Source organism: Bidens hawaiensis, unplaced genomic scaffold (genome assembly GCF_021521415.1).
Source record: "Bidens hawaiensis isolate Kalapana, Puna unplaced genomic scaffold, B.hawaiensis_p1.1 tig00024236_1, whole genome shotgun sequence".
In the NCBI taxonomy this organism is placed as follows: Eukaryota; Viridiplantae; Streptophyta; class Magnoliopsida; order Asterales; family Asteraceae; genus Bidens; species Bidens hawaiensis.
The window spans coordinates 170,072-187,697 of NW_027493811.1; the positions used below are offsets into that span (position 1 = coordinate 170,072).

General features: G+C 31.4%; 1 protein-coding gene across 1 annotated transcript; it reads right to left on the reverse strand.

Moving 5' to 3' along the window:
• Positions 1 to 7,217: 7,217 nt before the first annotated feature.
• LOC143568843 (UDP-xylose transporter 3-like) lies at positions 7,218 to 11,780 on the reverse strand. Its single transcript, XM_077054893.1, has 7 exons — positions 11,585 to 11,780; positions 10,234 to 10,418; positions 10,040 to 10,107; positions 8,959 to 9,091; positions 8,696 to 8,857; positions 7,689 to 7,961; positions 7,218 to 7,597 (listed from the first exon to the last, which is right to left on the reverse strand). Exons 1-7 carry the CDS (start codon positions 11,703 to 11,705, stop codon positions 7,520 to 7,522), a joined length of 1,020 nt encoding a protein of 339 aa, XP_076911008.1. The 5' UTR covers positions 11,706 to 11,780; the 3' UTR covers positions 7,218 to 7,519.
• Between the last annotated feature and the right edge of the window lie 5,846 nt (positions 11,781 to 17,626).

Below are 17,626 nucleotides of genomic sequence, written 5' to 3' on the forward strand. Positions count from 1 at the left end.
ATTTAATCATTGCATTGTTTTGTCACCCATTGTATATTAATTAGGGCTTTAAATGTGTAAATTCAACCTAATTCGCTCACCCGGGTTTTGAGGTATGACAACTTTGATTCCATGGAATCGTTTAAAGGATTGGCGGGAATATTTTTTTAAAATGTTATATATTCTCTATGCAACTTAATGTTGTGTTATAGTTTAAATGATGATGTATTAAGTATGCTATAATTTTGATTTTTTTTTTTTGGTTTTAAGGAAAACTTGACGGCTGGATTGAATTCGGCTTTGACTACTTATAGACGAGGACTTGGCTACTTGGATTGGCTAGAAAGTTGGGCTATTGAAGTCGAAGTAGAAGTGAAGGCTTGGGTCTAAGAATTTGTGACTGATATTTGTTATAATATCAACTCATAAGCTAGGGTTAAAGTTTTTCAGTTCATCATGCGATCATCGCTATGTTTCATTTATCATCAACATCTTCCCAAACTAGGGTTTCGGTGTTTTTCGTATTTGATCAATCTTCTCATTGTTGATTGGTCTTCTTTTGTATTCCAGATTGTTGTGTTGTCAATCTGCTAGTATAGTATCGTTGTTTCTATATTTGATACGTATTTTTGTTCTTTGTAATCTTTGGTTCTATTGAATCAAAGAGGTATTGTAATCTAGATTGTTGCAAATTTAATTTTTTTTTTTGAAAATTGACTTTCATTAAAAACAAACACAACCAACGACTATCACCAAGATGGAGAAAGACGCCAAAAGCCAAAAACCAAAAACAACAATCACGTTACATCAAATAAACACCATCTTTTCCAATCCACTACCCCTATCTTAGATCTATTTTTGTACCAAAGAAAACCCAAAGATTTTATATCCGCAACCATTTCTACCACCTTAGTGTTCTTGCCCGAAAAAATCTTTTCATTCCTAGCCCGCCAAATCCTCCAACAAGTAATGATGACAATGCCATGAATAATCAATCTCTTGTTCCCCGTCGCACCACTAACCTTATGCAGTTCCACCAAATCATTGACATGGAAAACAAAAGATCTAGGGATGTTGCACCATGAACCAATCGCATTCCAAACGGCCATAGAAATGAAACACCCGGTTAACAAGTGCTCGAGCGATTCCTCATTACTCTCATATAAAGCGCAACTATGATCATCACAATGCAAATGACGTCTAGCTAAAGCCTCCTTGGTTGGAAGACAATCCAGAACGGCCCTCCACATAAAAATATTACATTTTTTCGGGACCCAATCGCTCCATTGAAAACCGAAACTCCCAGCATCCACAACGGACCGCACCATCCATCTTTTAATCGTCGAAACCTTGAACTCTTTGCAGCTACCAACCGCCCAAGACCATGAATCTTCACGGTCAGCCATCACCACCCCTTGAAGGAGATCTTCCAACTCTTGCTTCTCGATCACCTTCTGTTGGGAGCAAGGAGCTCTAAGCCAATCCCACACAATGCGACGAGAGGATCCAGTGACCACCAACCGATCTGCTAACAAGACATTTTTATGTTTTTCTATCGCATATAAGGACGGATACTTGTCCATAATCGGCGCCGAACCCAACCACAAATCCATCCAAAACCGAACTTGGCGACCATTCCCAACTGTGGCCCGGACCACTCTATTAAAACCCACACCATCAACCTTAAATTTGTTCCAAAACATAACACAATTCTTCCAAACCCCGGGAACCCCATTATTAACCGGAGCAAGCCCCCAACAGCGCGAGGACCCGTGAATAGACAACACTTACTCTTCTCCACATCACGTGATGATCGTTTAGAAATCTCCCAAGCCATTTAGTAATCAGCGCTTGATTATTAACCTCTAAACGAGCGATACCTAAACCCCCTTCTTTTATAGGTTTGGTGACTACCTCCCAAGCCACCCATGACATCTTCCTCACTTCATCCAAACCACCCCATATTTATCATTCCATGACAATATTTATGAGCCGGTCTGTAACTACCTAAGTAACTCATTTAGGTTTAACTAACTACATTAAGTTGACTTAATTAGCTAAGTCGAGCTAACCTATTCATAAGGTAACCTAACATTCGTAATTGTAACACGAATTTACACCCACATATATTCAAAATCAAGACTCGAAAAACTAGGTGTTTGTGGGAGAAATTAAAGATTTGTTGAGATCTTTACTTTCATTAGTAATTGTTTCTTTAAATACTTTACATTGAGCATCAATAAAATTTTTGAACAAATCACATGTCGCAATCGCTCTTGGCAATTTAATGTGAATGTATAGATGTTCCACATTTGGGCTAAGCGCATCAACGCCTTACGTGGATTAAAGAATGAAAATAGAGATTGTTGCAATATGAGCATATAGTTCTTGACATCATATCAACAATTCTTATGAATCTATAAATACAAAAATCCATAGTTTCCTATTTCAATTGAAAGCTAATTCTAGATACTTTCTCAAGAACAGCGTCAAAAGCTTGACGTGCCCTAATTATTTCCAGTACTTCAGTGTATCTAAATCTAGTATTAGACCTTATGTAATGCTACCTGATCAGGGTATAAATTTTAGCGTGTTCTTATCCGCAAGAAAAAAAAAGAACAAATTCACTAGTAAATAGATTCGCAAGGACTCGATAATGTAGAAAGTTTAATGTGATCTTATATTTATAAATTTTGATAGAAGTTTATATTATCTTTAAAAGTGAGGGACAAATATATATTTAGCTATATCTATCATTAAATTATGTGATTTAGATAAGAATAAGGTGTTAACAATTATAGCTATATGAACATGCTTAACTGTGTTAAGAATCTTAAGGTGTTTTTAACCTACTTTGGATATTCTACTATAACCAATTTGTGGTTTTTGTGCATCATCTCTGTACATGTAATCTTTCTAATAAGGATTATGGATGTATGACAAAACAAATTATTCCTAGCAGTAGTTTCGTCTTTGAAAATCGTTAAGAATTCCTAGGCCAAGACGGGTAAAAATATGGCTCCAAAGTTTAAACTTTTTTATATCGATTTAAACTTTTAAATAGGCTTATATTGTGTAAATGACTTATGGCCTAGACTTCAATGTGCAAAATTATTTTATCTTTTTTAAATAAGCTTAAATTGGATTGTGATTGTCGGCTGCCCTACCCCTCCCAAGGGCCGGTAAAATAAAGTTTTGAAAGTGCACAATTGGAAATTGAATTTATACGTATAGAAATGACATTTAAATTGGGACAACCAAAAATGGAAAAATGGCATTTAAAATAGGACGGAGAGAGTATATGTTTTGATGTTTGCATGGTCAATACTCATTTTCAAATCTATAATATATATAAACGAAATCTTTAAAAGCTCTCTGGTTGCTCCTTATATTCACTCAAGCCATCAGATTGCGTTATTTGTAAAAGGAGGCTTCTCATGCATTTGACCCGAATTCACATGTATGAATCTCACCAAATCCATATATTCCTTAAACGGGTTATAACATCTCCATAAATAAAAATTAATCTCACCAAATATTTGATATGAAAATCATATAAAATAAGGATATACTAAAAATTAATATAATTTTTTTCAAAAAACAAATATTATTTGTAATTAAGAAACAATTTTATAGTAAAACAATAAGTGGGTCATGGGTCTCACCAAACATATATAGCTTTTCAACCGGGTTATAACATCTCATTTACTTGTGAAACTCTTTCACTATCAAATCCTAAGTATATTATTAACTTTTTTACGATAAATAAAATTAAAATCCAATATATATATATATATATATATATATATATATATATATATGATTAGGATCATGAGAGAACCTTTTTGAAATTGAGAACTATAAGAACCATTTTGGACCACAAAAAACCCAAAAATAAAAAAAATCATAAAATAAAATAAAATTCAAAATTCAAAAAAGTAAAAAAAACCAAAATTCTTATTTTATCATCTAGGTTTCATTAAAAAAAACTTGGTTTAGCTAAATTATATACACATATGTATAATATATACATATATGTACATTTACATGTTTTTTTTTGTACGCATGTGTATAATTTAAGATAAATGATGCTGTACATATGTGTATATTACGTAACTAAAGATTAAATAAAATTATACATATGTGTATAATACAACGTTTTTTTTCTATTTTTTTTATTTTTTTAATGAAACCGGAATGAAATATAAAAATTTTGATTTTTTTACTTTTTTAAAATTTTTATTATTTTTTGTTTTATGATTTTTTTAAATATATTTTTAAATGTGTTTTTAGTGGTCCAAAATGTTTCTCAAAGTTCTCAATTTGCAAAGGGTTCTCTTAGGATCCTTACCCTATATATATATATATATATATATATATATATATATATATATATATATATATATATATTATAAACAAATAATATAAAACAATCCCGTAATATTGGGGATAAGCTAGTATTATATATTAGCTGGATACCCAACAACCCCCTTGTAATATTAATTTTGTGATTGAATTTTTTATATTATATATATATATATATATATATATATATATATATATATATAGAGTAGTTGTAAATAGTTGTGAGTGGAGTACATAAAAAAACTTTTGTTGATCAATAAATTTAAAGAAACATCGTTTACCCTTTATATTATTGGAATGTTTTTGAAAATGTTTGTGAGTGGAGTAGAAAGAAAGGTAATGATAAAAGTATACTTTTACTTTTATTATTACATTTTCTCTATCTTCATATTTATAATTACACTAAAAACCACTATATTTTTTCTTATATTTTTGATTAAATAGTATTTTTTATATGTTTATAATTATATTTGTTTCTCTCTTACTACTCACAGTGACTTTCAAAAAACATTAAAAGTTTATAGAAGGTGACCAATGTTTCTCCAGATTTACTCATCAACAGAAGTTTCTATATCTACTCTACTTACAACTACTCTAGATAATATAAAGATCCCGCTCACAATAATATTGAGGAATGTTCTCTTATAGCATTCCAAGTGGTTAGTCTATCTTTATCTCTACGATTATACTAAAAAAACATCATATTTCTCTCTCTTTTTTAAATAAATAATATATATTTTTAATCATTTCATCATTAACTTTTCTCGATCCTCAACTCACAATCACTTTTAAAAACATTAAAAGAAAAATATAGAAGACAAAATATGTTTCTCCAAATTTACTCATAAACAGTAATTTTTCCATTTTCTTCATTTACAACCATTTAAACTATTTTATACGATATAAAAAACTCACTCACATGAATATAGATGAGATGTTAGTGAATGCTCGTGAAAGTGGTAATACATATTCCTACATAGGATAACCTAAAATTATCATGTATTCATGTGAAACAAATCCCAATTGTTAATTTCTTAATAAATCATATATCTACAATTTACATATTCTTATTACTAAGAGAAAACATGAGATGGCGAAAAAGGATAATTGATCTTGTGATTTTTATATTTGTTTTTTTTTTAGTTTGAATTATGAAATTTTTTATTCTAATGAATATTTTTATTTATTTGTGTTTAATCATTAAAATTTAAATATTTTTATGACAAGTATGGTTGTGCCCGGCCTCTTAAGATAGTCCATGATAATTGAGAGTAAAAATAAGATGAAAACACATTATTGTAATTTTATTGTCATCCGAAAACCCACCAACACCCTATTAACTAATAAACATCAATTAATGCATATTTAATTAGTTAAACTAACTACATTAAATAATAATTACTATTATCATTATTTATATAATAATAATAATAATAATAATAATAATAATAATAATAATAATAACAAGTAACACTCCACAATGAGGTGTTATTTGACACGTGACATACGTGTTATAAGTGGACGTACAAAAAGCGATATGGTGGTATAACCCATTTGCCACTCAATTATTATAATTTAAATTAAATATAAATAATATAAAAATTAAATTAAATATAAATAACATAAAATCTGTTTGGTTGGAGGATTAAAGGGGGTGGCGTCATGTACAAAACACCCAAGCTCATAATGCCTCTCATAAAGCCCCTGGAGGGCGGTGTTTGGGGCTCTAGGGGCATCCATAACGCCCCACTATACATGGTCTAATATATGGATATAATTTGTGTTTAAATAATATCGGATTAGATTTAACTCTTACGAACCTGTCACGAAACGTGAACCACCCGCTAGTTTTCTACTACATATTTACCATAAGCTACTTTTGAAAAGAAACAATTTAACCCGTGAACCCACCTTTCACAAATCATCTTTTGCTTAAATATTGTAAAAGAAACACGGCTCTATGGGCATCCATAACGTCCCACTATACATGGTCTAATACCTACATATAATCTGTGTTCAAATAATATCGGATTAGATTTAACTCTTACGAACCTATCATGAAACGTGAACCACCCACTAGTTTTCTACTATATATTTACCATAATCTACTTTTGAAAAGAATCAATTTTACCCATGAATCCACCTTTCATGAATCATCTTTCGCTTAAATATTGCAAAAGAAACACGACTCTATAGGCATCTATAACGCCCCACTACACATAGTCTAATACCTACATATAATATGTGTTCAAATAATATTGGATTAGATTTAAGTCTTACGAATCTGTCACGAAATGTAAACCACCCACTAGTTTTCTACTATATATTTACCATAAACTTCTTTTGAAAAGAAACAATTTTACCCATAAACCCACCTTTTGTGAATCATCTTTCGCTTAAATATTATAAAATCTGTAGTTTGCATAAGTTTGACTTTTAGAATTTAATCTATATAAATTTTAAAGCATTGTATATTTCATTATATAAAGATAAAAGTTACTAAAATATTTTGTCCAAAAAGTGTATTAAAAGTAATTATGAATGTCACAAACATATCCTACTAAAAAGCATCTAGAAAATGGTACCAAGACGTTAACATCATAGATTTGGAGGTTAGGTTCGTAACGACAATGACACTAAAAACCCAAAAAAATAAACGCACAAAATAGTATTCACTCCTACGGCTTATTATAAAAAATAAAAATAAAAAGTATTTAAAACAATGTGAAACCGGTTGATGAAACCCGCACGGTGCGACTGCGAGTCGACACAAATTTGGTTGATAACTTGATATCATGTTACGGCACTAGCGGCATCAAACCATGCCTATTTATCTAGACTACAGTACAATATTGTGTAATTCAAATCCCAACTGATATCAAACAGATTAGGAGTTAAAAGTGATACAAGAGGAAAGTTACCTTCCCTATATATAATATCATTTTGTATTTTATCCAGTCTCTCCCATCATATTAAGAAAACAGGACTCATTTTACAACAAAAAAAGACGAAAATGTTGATTGATCAAAACAAACCAAGTCTTACAATCTTCTCAAATGGCGGCAGAGTGACGGTGACAGCGGCAGTGGTGGTGGTGGTGACACCTTCGTGACGGGAACAAATATGCTATTTGACTATTTGTAACTATGAATAGAGTATTTATACTAAAACCGAATCACGCGTGCAGATCTTTATTTGCCACATTCATTCCATTTTCCACACTTATTAAAGGATCATTCTCACTTTCATTAATCTACAAAAAACAAAATGAAAATCCATTGAAGTTAACACATTAATAACATTATAGTTTGGGAAGAAATTTGTTGAAACAATGGTGTTCATACCTGAGAAAACTGTGTTGAAGTTTCAACGGGTTTAGGCTGTGAATCACGCGTACAGAAGTAAGAATAAAGCACCATACCAACAACCGCAATGAGGATTCCCAGAATGTTTCGCCAGCTAAACGGATCATGTAGTAATGTATAACCAAATGCCAAAACTAGGCATGTTTTTAAATGACCCAAAACCTGGTATGTGACAGGTGATGTTTTCCCGATTACCAGAAAAGTACTGAAGTTGACCGAAACCGATATTAGGCAGGACAGAACAATGAATGCCTGCAATTTAAGAAATTTCAAATTCAAGTTCATGTAGTATAATAAAACGGATCAAAATGGGTCATTTTAATATGGGTCGAGTTGGGTTGACTCGAAGTGATATTTGTCCATCATATCATTCCCATTCCCTCCAGAAATTATATTACTTACTTCAATAATAATACAACACTTCTAGGAGTTTTATGTAGCCCTGTAAACGAACTGAACATTCAGTGAATAGCTTGTGACGCATTCGAAGAGATTCCTTTATTTAATAAACAAACGAACACGAACAAAAAAAATTGTCCATTATGTCAACAAACGAACATGAACACATGTATCGTTCATTCATTTATGCTTATGTTTGTCCGCTTACATTCATTTATATTCGTTACACTACTTTCAAGTTTTAACCGGTTTTAGCTCATAGCACAGTTATGTTCGTTAATCTGTGTTGAGTTATGTTTATTCTTTTACGTTCGTGAACCGTTCTTTTATGCAGTTAGCGAAGATGAACAAACACGAACATGCTCATTTGAATAACAAACGTACACAAACAAGAAAACCCTGTTGGATTCATTGTTCATGTTCGATCATTTGTTCAGTAAAAGTTAGAACTTAGAAGAACAAACACGAGCATGCTATGTTCGTGTTCATTCGATTCGTTTACAACATAGAACATAACCCAATTCAACCACAGGTAAATGGGTCAAATTGTCTCATCAGTTTGAATGCAAAAGATTATTAGTCCTCACCAGCACTTGAGGTGTGTATTTGAAAGCAAACACATTTTGGTTCGTCAAAAGGGCGTCTAGAAACGGTCCCACAATGAACAGAATAAGAGCTTGGTATGGGCAAGATTGGTACAAAAGTTGAGTTGAAGAAACCTTGAACTTCTTCTGGATTGTATTTGTCATCTGAGATAATATAATTAAGGATAGAACTTATGTACGTGCAATTAGTTAGATTAATAATATGATCATATTAAGTAGCAAAAGAGGTTAAGCCTTGAGGATACAATTTGGGCCACACAAGTTGTTATGATGGCAAATAAAGATAAGATGCTTCCCAAAAGATTGAGTTGCAAGTCAGTCACTGTTGCAATTCCAACTCCCAAAAGTAAGATGGAGAGTGCAAATCGGACTTTCTTACTGCAGGTGGCAGGCAATAAAGGTTAGCATAGACATTTAAAAAAATGAGAAGTAATTTAGAACTGTTTAACATGAAGGTCGCAGTTTCGACCCATTTACCTATAAATGGGTTGTGTTTTCTCAAGCGGGCCATATAAAAAGATTAGCTAAAAAGGAAATGGGCCAGCTCAGACGGGTCGAAAGTCACCCAAAAGTCTATTTTTAAAGTATAAAACCTACTAAATATTTTTATTCAGCTATGTAGATGTAGATTATTATTGTACTAATATAGTTTTCTGTAATCATTTAACTGAAGCATTGATTATTTATTTAATGTTTTTAGAAATGAACAAAGAAGATTGAAACAAAACCAAAAAAACGATTTTAAGTCATTTATAAGAAAATTAACATATGGTGTACCCCAAAATTTACAAATCCAGGTGAATAATAATCAAATAATCATTAATTAACAAAAAAAATTTACCCAAAGTTTCAGACGGGATTTGCCATCAAACCAAAACCACAAAAGAGCTTATTTTTAAGTAATTTATACAGAAATAATAAATGGTGTACCCCAAAAGGCCAAAAATTTCAAATCCAAATATATGATAATCAAATAATTGTTAATTAGCAAAGAAAAATTTATACCCAAAGTTGTAGGCCAAAATTTATTATTTCGGGCCATTTTTTCTCACCCAAAACTTTCAAGCTCAAGTGGTAAAACATGTTAGTTAAAGTAAAACACACAGACAAATTGCATTGATTTTCAAATAACTGAATTTAGGATCATGATTATTTAGATTGTTACAAAAACATGTTAGCTAAAGTATAACACATAGACAAACAGTACATGTTACTATGTTAGTTAAAGTAAAACACGTAGACAAATAGTAAGTATATGAGCTGGCAAGTGGCAACATGCGAAATATGTTTACAGGTCCAAAATGAAAAATAAGATCAAAGATTGACCTGAATTGCTTGCTGAAGAAAAGAGTCTCCAAAAGTACGGTGCAGGGAATGATAGCTAGTTTCGTCATCTACAATGAAACCAAGAATAAATATTAAGTAACTCCACAAACATAAGCCAGAAACTATGTTTTGGCATTGTGTTTTCAAAACAACAAATACATAATAGATGAAAAAGAACTGCGTAGAACTATCACCTGGTAAAAACCAACAGAATTGAAACCCAGGCTGAGGTTAAGAAGCCCAATGGAGATCCCATTTAATACCCCAAAGCCCATCACAGCTCTTGAATCAAAAGGCTTGTGCTCAAAAAACTTCATCCATAACGCCACGTGTAATGAGCAAAACGTGACTAAAAGATGCCAGCTTGTCAAAGTTGTTGCTGTTTATAAAAAGTGTAATTGAAGTCAATGTATGAGCCATATCAATGTAAAGAAAAACTGAAATTTAATTTATGTTAACAAATAAAATCTCTCCAAAGGCAAGCAATCACAAAACAATAATGGACACTGCAAAGAACTTCTGATAGTGCTGCTATACATCAACAGAAATTAGGCTTTTTTCCTTAAAAATGGTATTTAATGATAAAGCAGTTCAGCTTAACAGAGCTTGAGTATGCAACAAGATTATTATTGATCTTTGTATGCAATTCTTGTTGGGTTTGTGGAGGCTTGGGCCTTCGGTTTGGGCTTGGTTAGTTGGTTAGTTGAAAACTTGTTATTGGGTTAATAAAGATTAAAGACATGGGAGGTTTTGGACCGGCCATATATTTCTTTAATAGGGCTCATTTGTGTTTTCTTGATGACTAGGTTTTGTAACCCTAGCTGGTCTCTATTTAAACACATATTGTACTTGTAATTTCTCATCACAAGAGTAGCGAGCAATAACAAATTCCTGGTTGCAGCCAGTAGATCGTTGAGTCTCGCGTTAATTTATTTTCTGCAGTTTGACTGTGTGTGAGTGCTTGCATAACCGAGATCCTAACAATTCTGTGTAACAATCCTTTAAATCATCTGAGGAACTTTCAAATCTAAAGAAAATAGTAAGACTCGCCAGAAATCAAGCATTAAAACAGGTTTGGTCAAAGGACCAACCATATCTTTCCTTTTTTTCTTTTTTTTTTTTGTCTTTTTGTTTATTAACTTAAAACATTATTTAATCATCACAAGGGGCTTGAAAGTTAAAACCACTACGCGTAAAACTGGAAAAAGCCCGCATGTCTACATGTCAGGGCGTTTTCCACTTCCACTACACACCCCCTCAGCTTACCAGACATTGAGTATGCAACACAACTACCATTGCACTATGTATGCAGTTCTGCTTTGTTTCTCAGTACAGTGAATTCTAATTAAACCTTTAAAATAAAAAACTTAAAATCATAAGCCAGATCGACGAACAAATGAAGTACTACAACAGGTATATGAATATCAAGCAAGCCAAGCATCACAACAATTCAGAACTTTACTTCTAAGTATCATGAGCTAGGGTTTCCTAATGTGAATCTAAAACCTGCCAGCAAACTTAATGATGAAAGGTTTAATCACTCACCAAAAGTGAAACCTAGGGTACTTATCAAGGCCTTGTTGCAGATCACAATCGAGACCGACGAAATCACGGATAAACTCAACGCTCCGACTGTTCCGAGCTGAAACCCTAGCCCTTCGCCCATCTTCTAATTCCGATTTGATCTCAAAACCCTACAAATCACACTTGATCTTCGTAAATTCAAACAATCAAATCATCAATTAGCAATCCAGTAACCTCCAGATCTGCACATTACAGTTATCAAATTATTAAATAACGGAATTAGGTGAAATGTAGATGTAGAGAGAGATGAGATGAGATCTTAACTGTAATAGGTAATAACTGATTCCTTCAATTCTGATGATTATTATTATTATTATAAAAGGGGTTTATGAGAGTTAGGAGTGTATGTGTATTGTGTAATGAATGAAGAGATAATAATAATAATAATAATAATAATAATAAAAGGGGAAAATAATAACTATAATAATAATTATAAAATATTATCGTTATGAATCGGTTGACTATATTTTTATCTCGTGTGAGTTTAGCTCAAATGATGTGGTTTGGGTTTCTCAATGGTGCAAGGTTTTCTAAATTTACACAACTACGTGGGGGAATTTGAAAGATAAAATGAAAATTTTTCACGCGATTTGTTTGATCATGATATGGTGTATTTGGAAGAATCGCAACGCTCCAGTCCATAAAGCAGGGCCGGCTCCGAGAAGACGAAAAGAATTTTGGGCCAAAGGCGAATTTTTTTTGGATATTAAGTAAAAGGAACATTTTGTTGGGTTTAAACAATTTAATTTTAAATTAGCTTACTTGATTATGATTTGGGTTGTGTAAAAAACTTTTGCATAAAAATAATCTTAAAAATGTCTCAAATAAGACTATAAATCACAACACTTTGGTTAGATGTCATATCATTTACCACTAGATAAAACTAGTGACTATGTAATTATGTTGAAACATTAATTATACATATTTTTTTCATAATAATACATATATTTTTTTTTTTGAAAAACAATTCGGGCCTAGCAGGTTGTCTATAAAGGCTCTCTGATACAGCTCTGAAGTTTGGTGAAAGAAATAAAATCGCTTGGCTACCTTTAGATTAAAAATTGGTCCAAAAAGTTTGGGTTAACTTGGGAAGAGTGGTGTAGTTTTCGGTTGTAATTGGAGTGTTGTTTTCATGTTTTGGTGTTTTTTGGTCTTTTGGCTTGGGCCTATGTAGTCGTGTGTCGATTGTTGGTCTTTGTATTTAACGGTCTAACACCTTGCTAGTGTTTTATTTTAGGTAGTTTGTTGGTCGCTCAAAATTGTTATTATTATTATTATTATTATTTTTTACCTGACCAGATTTTGAATGTGGTTTCCGGCCTATTTTACGCCGGGGAGATAATGGTTGACTGTGGAAATGGACGGTTGTGATTGTCTTTGGCTATTTTTTAATTATAAACGTTTTATGCATAGTTTGGCATAGCAAATGTCGGCAGACCAAAACGTTATTTTGTTTTTATTAAATTTATGTAGTGTAAGAATTATCTATTTTATTTTGTTTCTATTAAATTATATAGTGTAAGAAATATTTTTTTTTATTTTGTTTTTATTAAATTATATAGTGTAACAATTAGTAACAATTATTTTTTTTATTTTGTTTTTATTAATTATATGGTGTAAGAATTATTTTTTTAACAGCTACACACTTATCTATTTCATCTTCTACCTCCCATAGCAAGGTTTGGACCCTGTTTTCACTCTCAAATTTTGTAAACGTAGTATAAATCCACTCATTTTTTGTTGAAAATTTTAGCCCCCCCCCCCCCCCCCCCCGTTTATGATTTTTTTTTAAAGAGGTGACTTCGTAAAATACTAATTAAGTTTAAAAAATGTTTCAATTAGGTCACTTATCCAATCAAGTCACTCAATGTTAATATTTTATTAAACTAAAGGTTTTAACATGTATTTTTTTAGCATATCCGGTTTTGGTTTCAATGAATAAATTTTTTTTAGCATATCCGGCGATTGTTGCAGGTGATGGCGATGGTGGTGGCTGTTAGAGAATTAAACAGGGAGGAGGAAGACAAGTAGACAACACATGTATACATATATATATATATATATATCTACTATTATAATAAACAAAAATGATGATTGAACCACATCATCCGTAATTGGCCTAATATTTTGTCAAGTGGCACCCTATCTTTAAAGTTTTAGATCATAAATATTTATAAAATTAAATTAAAATGAAGAAATTAAAACCTTCCATATAAACAACTAAATGTATTTCTTGATTTTTGAATTCTTTCTTCTATGGAAATAAAATTTCATTATCAACCAATAATTAGTGATTTCCTTTAAGTTGTGTATCACTGATTACGTAGACAACTAATAATCTAATTTACAGTAGCTATTAGTTACCGTAAAATTTGTTTATTTCCGTTAATGATTTCCGTCAGCAACAACAACGAAAACTGAATTTCTTTGGTCTTCTTCATTCCTTAGCACTAAACACATTTATTTGATAGTGTTCATACTCACAAACACACTTGAGGAGACTTTCATTTCTCTGCTCCCCTTCAATCAATTTACCTTATATACAACAAATCATACATCCAATTACGTATTTTATATTGCGTATCATATATTAATATTGCATTCTTCACACTTTTAAGTATATGTGAATTACATGTATATCAACTAGGTGTCTTCTTGGTTGCCTTTAAAACCAGTAAACCGGCCAAACTTATCATCTTGAAATGAAATTCGCCTTTAAATAAGTTGTTTATGTTTATACAGTGTTATACATATATTATATACTTGGGTTACAAACACCATATTACACGTGGTTTTCATATAAAATTTACATGTACCTATTGGATGATAAGTTTTTTATAGCTCCCCTAAAAAATATGTAGGAACCATTTCATTATTTCATGACTAAATAAATATATAAAATAAAATTTAATTAGGCGTTAAACTAGATTATTAAAATGAAGTTGTTTTATAAAAAACGACTGTTCATCACCGATACATTAAACATAAAGGCGGTACCCCCACTAAAAGTTGTGTAAAATCATGACCAACGGTTTGGTTTACGATTTTTATATTTATAGGCCGTATAAACCAAACCGGACTGTAGAAGGTGGTTGGTCAATTTAAATTTTCTTCCTGTTGTTTACGCTTTAAATTCATCGTTAATGCTATTTTTATACTTCTTCTACCATTCATATGAATCTTTTTTATAAATGTATTTATTTTGTCAAATGATAAGGCGATGTCTAAAAGATCAAAAGCTCATCTTATAAATTCGGAGAACGATATTTACCTACTTATAATTAAATTGTAGGGGATACGTATATATTTTATTTTACAACTAACATATAAGATTGTATCTATTTGTTTTAATGTTTCAGTTGATATATCTACAGGTCCATTGTCATATATTTCAAACGTATTTCATTATTATTTAATTTAACTTGAATTTAATTTGAAAAATAATAATAAAACATTTACTAAACACATTTGTTTTAGTTCCATCTAAATAGTTGTCTTTCTTACAGTCTTTAATACGAACAACCCCTATTCTGGTGTCGCTGAAAAGAGAAAACATGAAAAATCATCCTTAATATAATAAACAAAAATATAGTTACGTCACTTGACACCTAATTTGACCATCTTCGTATCACTTGGCACTTCAAGGTTTTAAATAAAACTATATCTCATCTCATATTGTTCCAATGAGAAATCAAGAAGAAAACTAACATTTATAAAAGACAAGGTAGTGCATCAGACTTATTATTATCACCAGCCGGTGCATGAACTATTGTGTACATCTACTTAGTTTTAAAAATATTTAATGTTATCCGGTTGTTTTTCGGATTGAAAGCTGGTTTGCGAACAGCCAACCATTTTTTATTTATTTTTATTTATTTGTTGGTTGGATAGGCAACATGGTCCAGTTTTTAAACACTGCTTTTATCTCAAATGGGTTAAAATATTAAATAAGTTGAATTTTATTTGTAACAAATATCAAAAAGAAATATTTGGATATTTATGAATTTTCGACATGTATATATATTTTTTCATATTGTTTAATATGTAATTTAATATACTTTATAATATATATTTATATAAACAATTTAACACATTTGTTGTATTTCTTATAACGTCATCGTTTGAATAAATTTATTTATTCCAACCCGTGTTGCACACGGGTACGTAACCTAGTATATGTATATATATATATATGTATATTACTTATTATATATTATATATTACTTTAATTGTCACATAAGCTGCCACATATGCAATATTTGACAACCAGGCGTGCCAACTCAGCAACCGACTAACGGAGTTAGTCATCCGTTAGTCGCGGACTGTTAAAAACAAATACCCCTTTAGTTAGGACCATCACCAGCCAAATGTAAAGTTGAGCCCATTATTTGCCAACACATGATAGTTGAGAGTATTTAAAACCAATTTTCCTTAATTTTTTAAATATAAATACATATATTGTAAATCCCGACCCTCACCTCTTCGACTCTATTGCTTTCTTGACGCAAAAAACCCGATGAGACTCGATTTGAAGGTCTAATGACCCTATTTGAAAAAAAATGGTATTAGTGACTTAATTTGAACACTTTTAAAACTTGATTATTATTCTATTACATATTCATTCCATTTTTTCAATACATTCTGAGGCCATCTCCAATGGTTGGAGTGGTTTGAAATATAAACCATCTTAATCACTCACCCACTTTCTCTCTTCTTTCATTCTCTCCCCTTTCTCTGCAGCTTTTCCCACTCACATACAAGCTCTACAAAGGGTTTGTAATTTCAAAACTCTCTCTTCTCTCTCTCCTGTCTCTCTCTTCTCTCACTCCTCCAGCTAGGCTTCATGTCAACTCTCAAACCATTCCAATTTCACCATTGGAGATGTCCTGAGTCCCCTGACGAACTCGTCTAAGCTTCGTCACTGTTTATGTATAATGAAATATATAAATCTGTGTTTGTGATGTTTAAATTGAAAGTGAGCCGGACAACGATACACTATTGAACGGGGCTCATAAACTAGATGATGCTGTCATTCGTTTATGATGTTTGAATATTGTATAAAATTTAAATATTGTGTTAAGTTAAATATTTAACACAATCTAATTTAATTGTGTCTATCAACCGGCCAGTGCAACCTTAGAAACAATAATCAAAATATCTCTTATAGACCAAGATTAATAGATGAAAAGTTATATTATTAAATATATTGTTAAGCAATATATCTTTTAATTCTACTTTTACTGTTCTTGAATTACTACGGTTCACGAATTCATCCAATCATCTCATTTCCATTCCCCGAGTATGAAACCACGGGTTGATAGCTATTTTATGTTATATATTTAAAAGTAAACCAACCATAATAAATAATAGTTATCATCATTCTTCAGTGCTTTAACACCTAATAATGGATCTATAGCAAACTTTGACAGGATATATAGCATACTTTTAGAACTTTAATTTAATTAGTACCCTAGTAGGCCGCTGTGGTCTTTGATATATAGCAAGGTCAATTTAGAATTTTGTCTGAAAATGTTACATTCAAGAATTAAATATAATATTAAAGAATTAGTCAAAATTACTAAATTCAAAGGAGTAAAACTCAAGGATGCAAAGTCAAGGTGATGTGTTTGGTGTGATTCTGAATCCCTTCATTTATATTTTATAGGCGATCCGAAAAAATCTGCGTAATAAAGCATCAATACGGATTCATCATTAAATGGATCTGCTCATCGAACAAAAAATAAAGAGCTTCGAGCAATAATGGAATAATTCTATCATAGAGATAAGGGACATAATTCACATGGATATAGTAAGTCTCGCTTGGGCTGCTTTAATGGTAGTCTTTACATTTTCCCTTTCACTCGTAGTATGGGGAAGAAGTGGACTTTAGAAGCACTCCTAATTTAGTTAAGGAATGAAACGGTATCGATTGCTTTTTATGAAGTCGCACCGGGAGCTAGTGCTTGCTATCTAAGAATAGCTCCATGGATCTCATCGGAAATG

What these genes read in the sequence shown, in the direction of transcription:
- LOC143568843 (XM_077054893.1), bottom strand. Translation starts at nt 11,705, where the DNA reads ATGGGCGAAGGGCTAGGGTTTCAGCTCGGAACAGTCGGAGCGTTGAGT. An exon ending in ATTCTGTTGGTTTTTACCAG is followed by an intron (nt 10,108 to 10,233) that starts GTGATAGTTCTA and finishes GTTTCATTGTAG; the next exon opens with ATGACGAAACTAGCTATCAT. An exon ending in TTCTTCAGCAAGCAATTCAG is followed by an intron (nt 9,092 to 10,039) that starts GTCAATCTTTGA and finishes TGCCACCTGCAG; the next exon opens with TAAGAAAGTCCGATTTGCAC.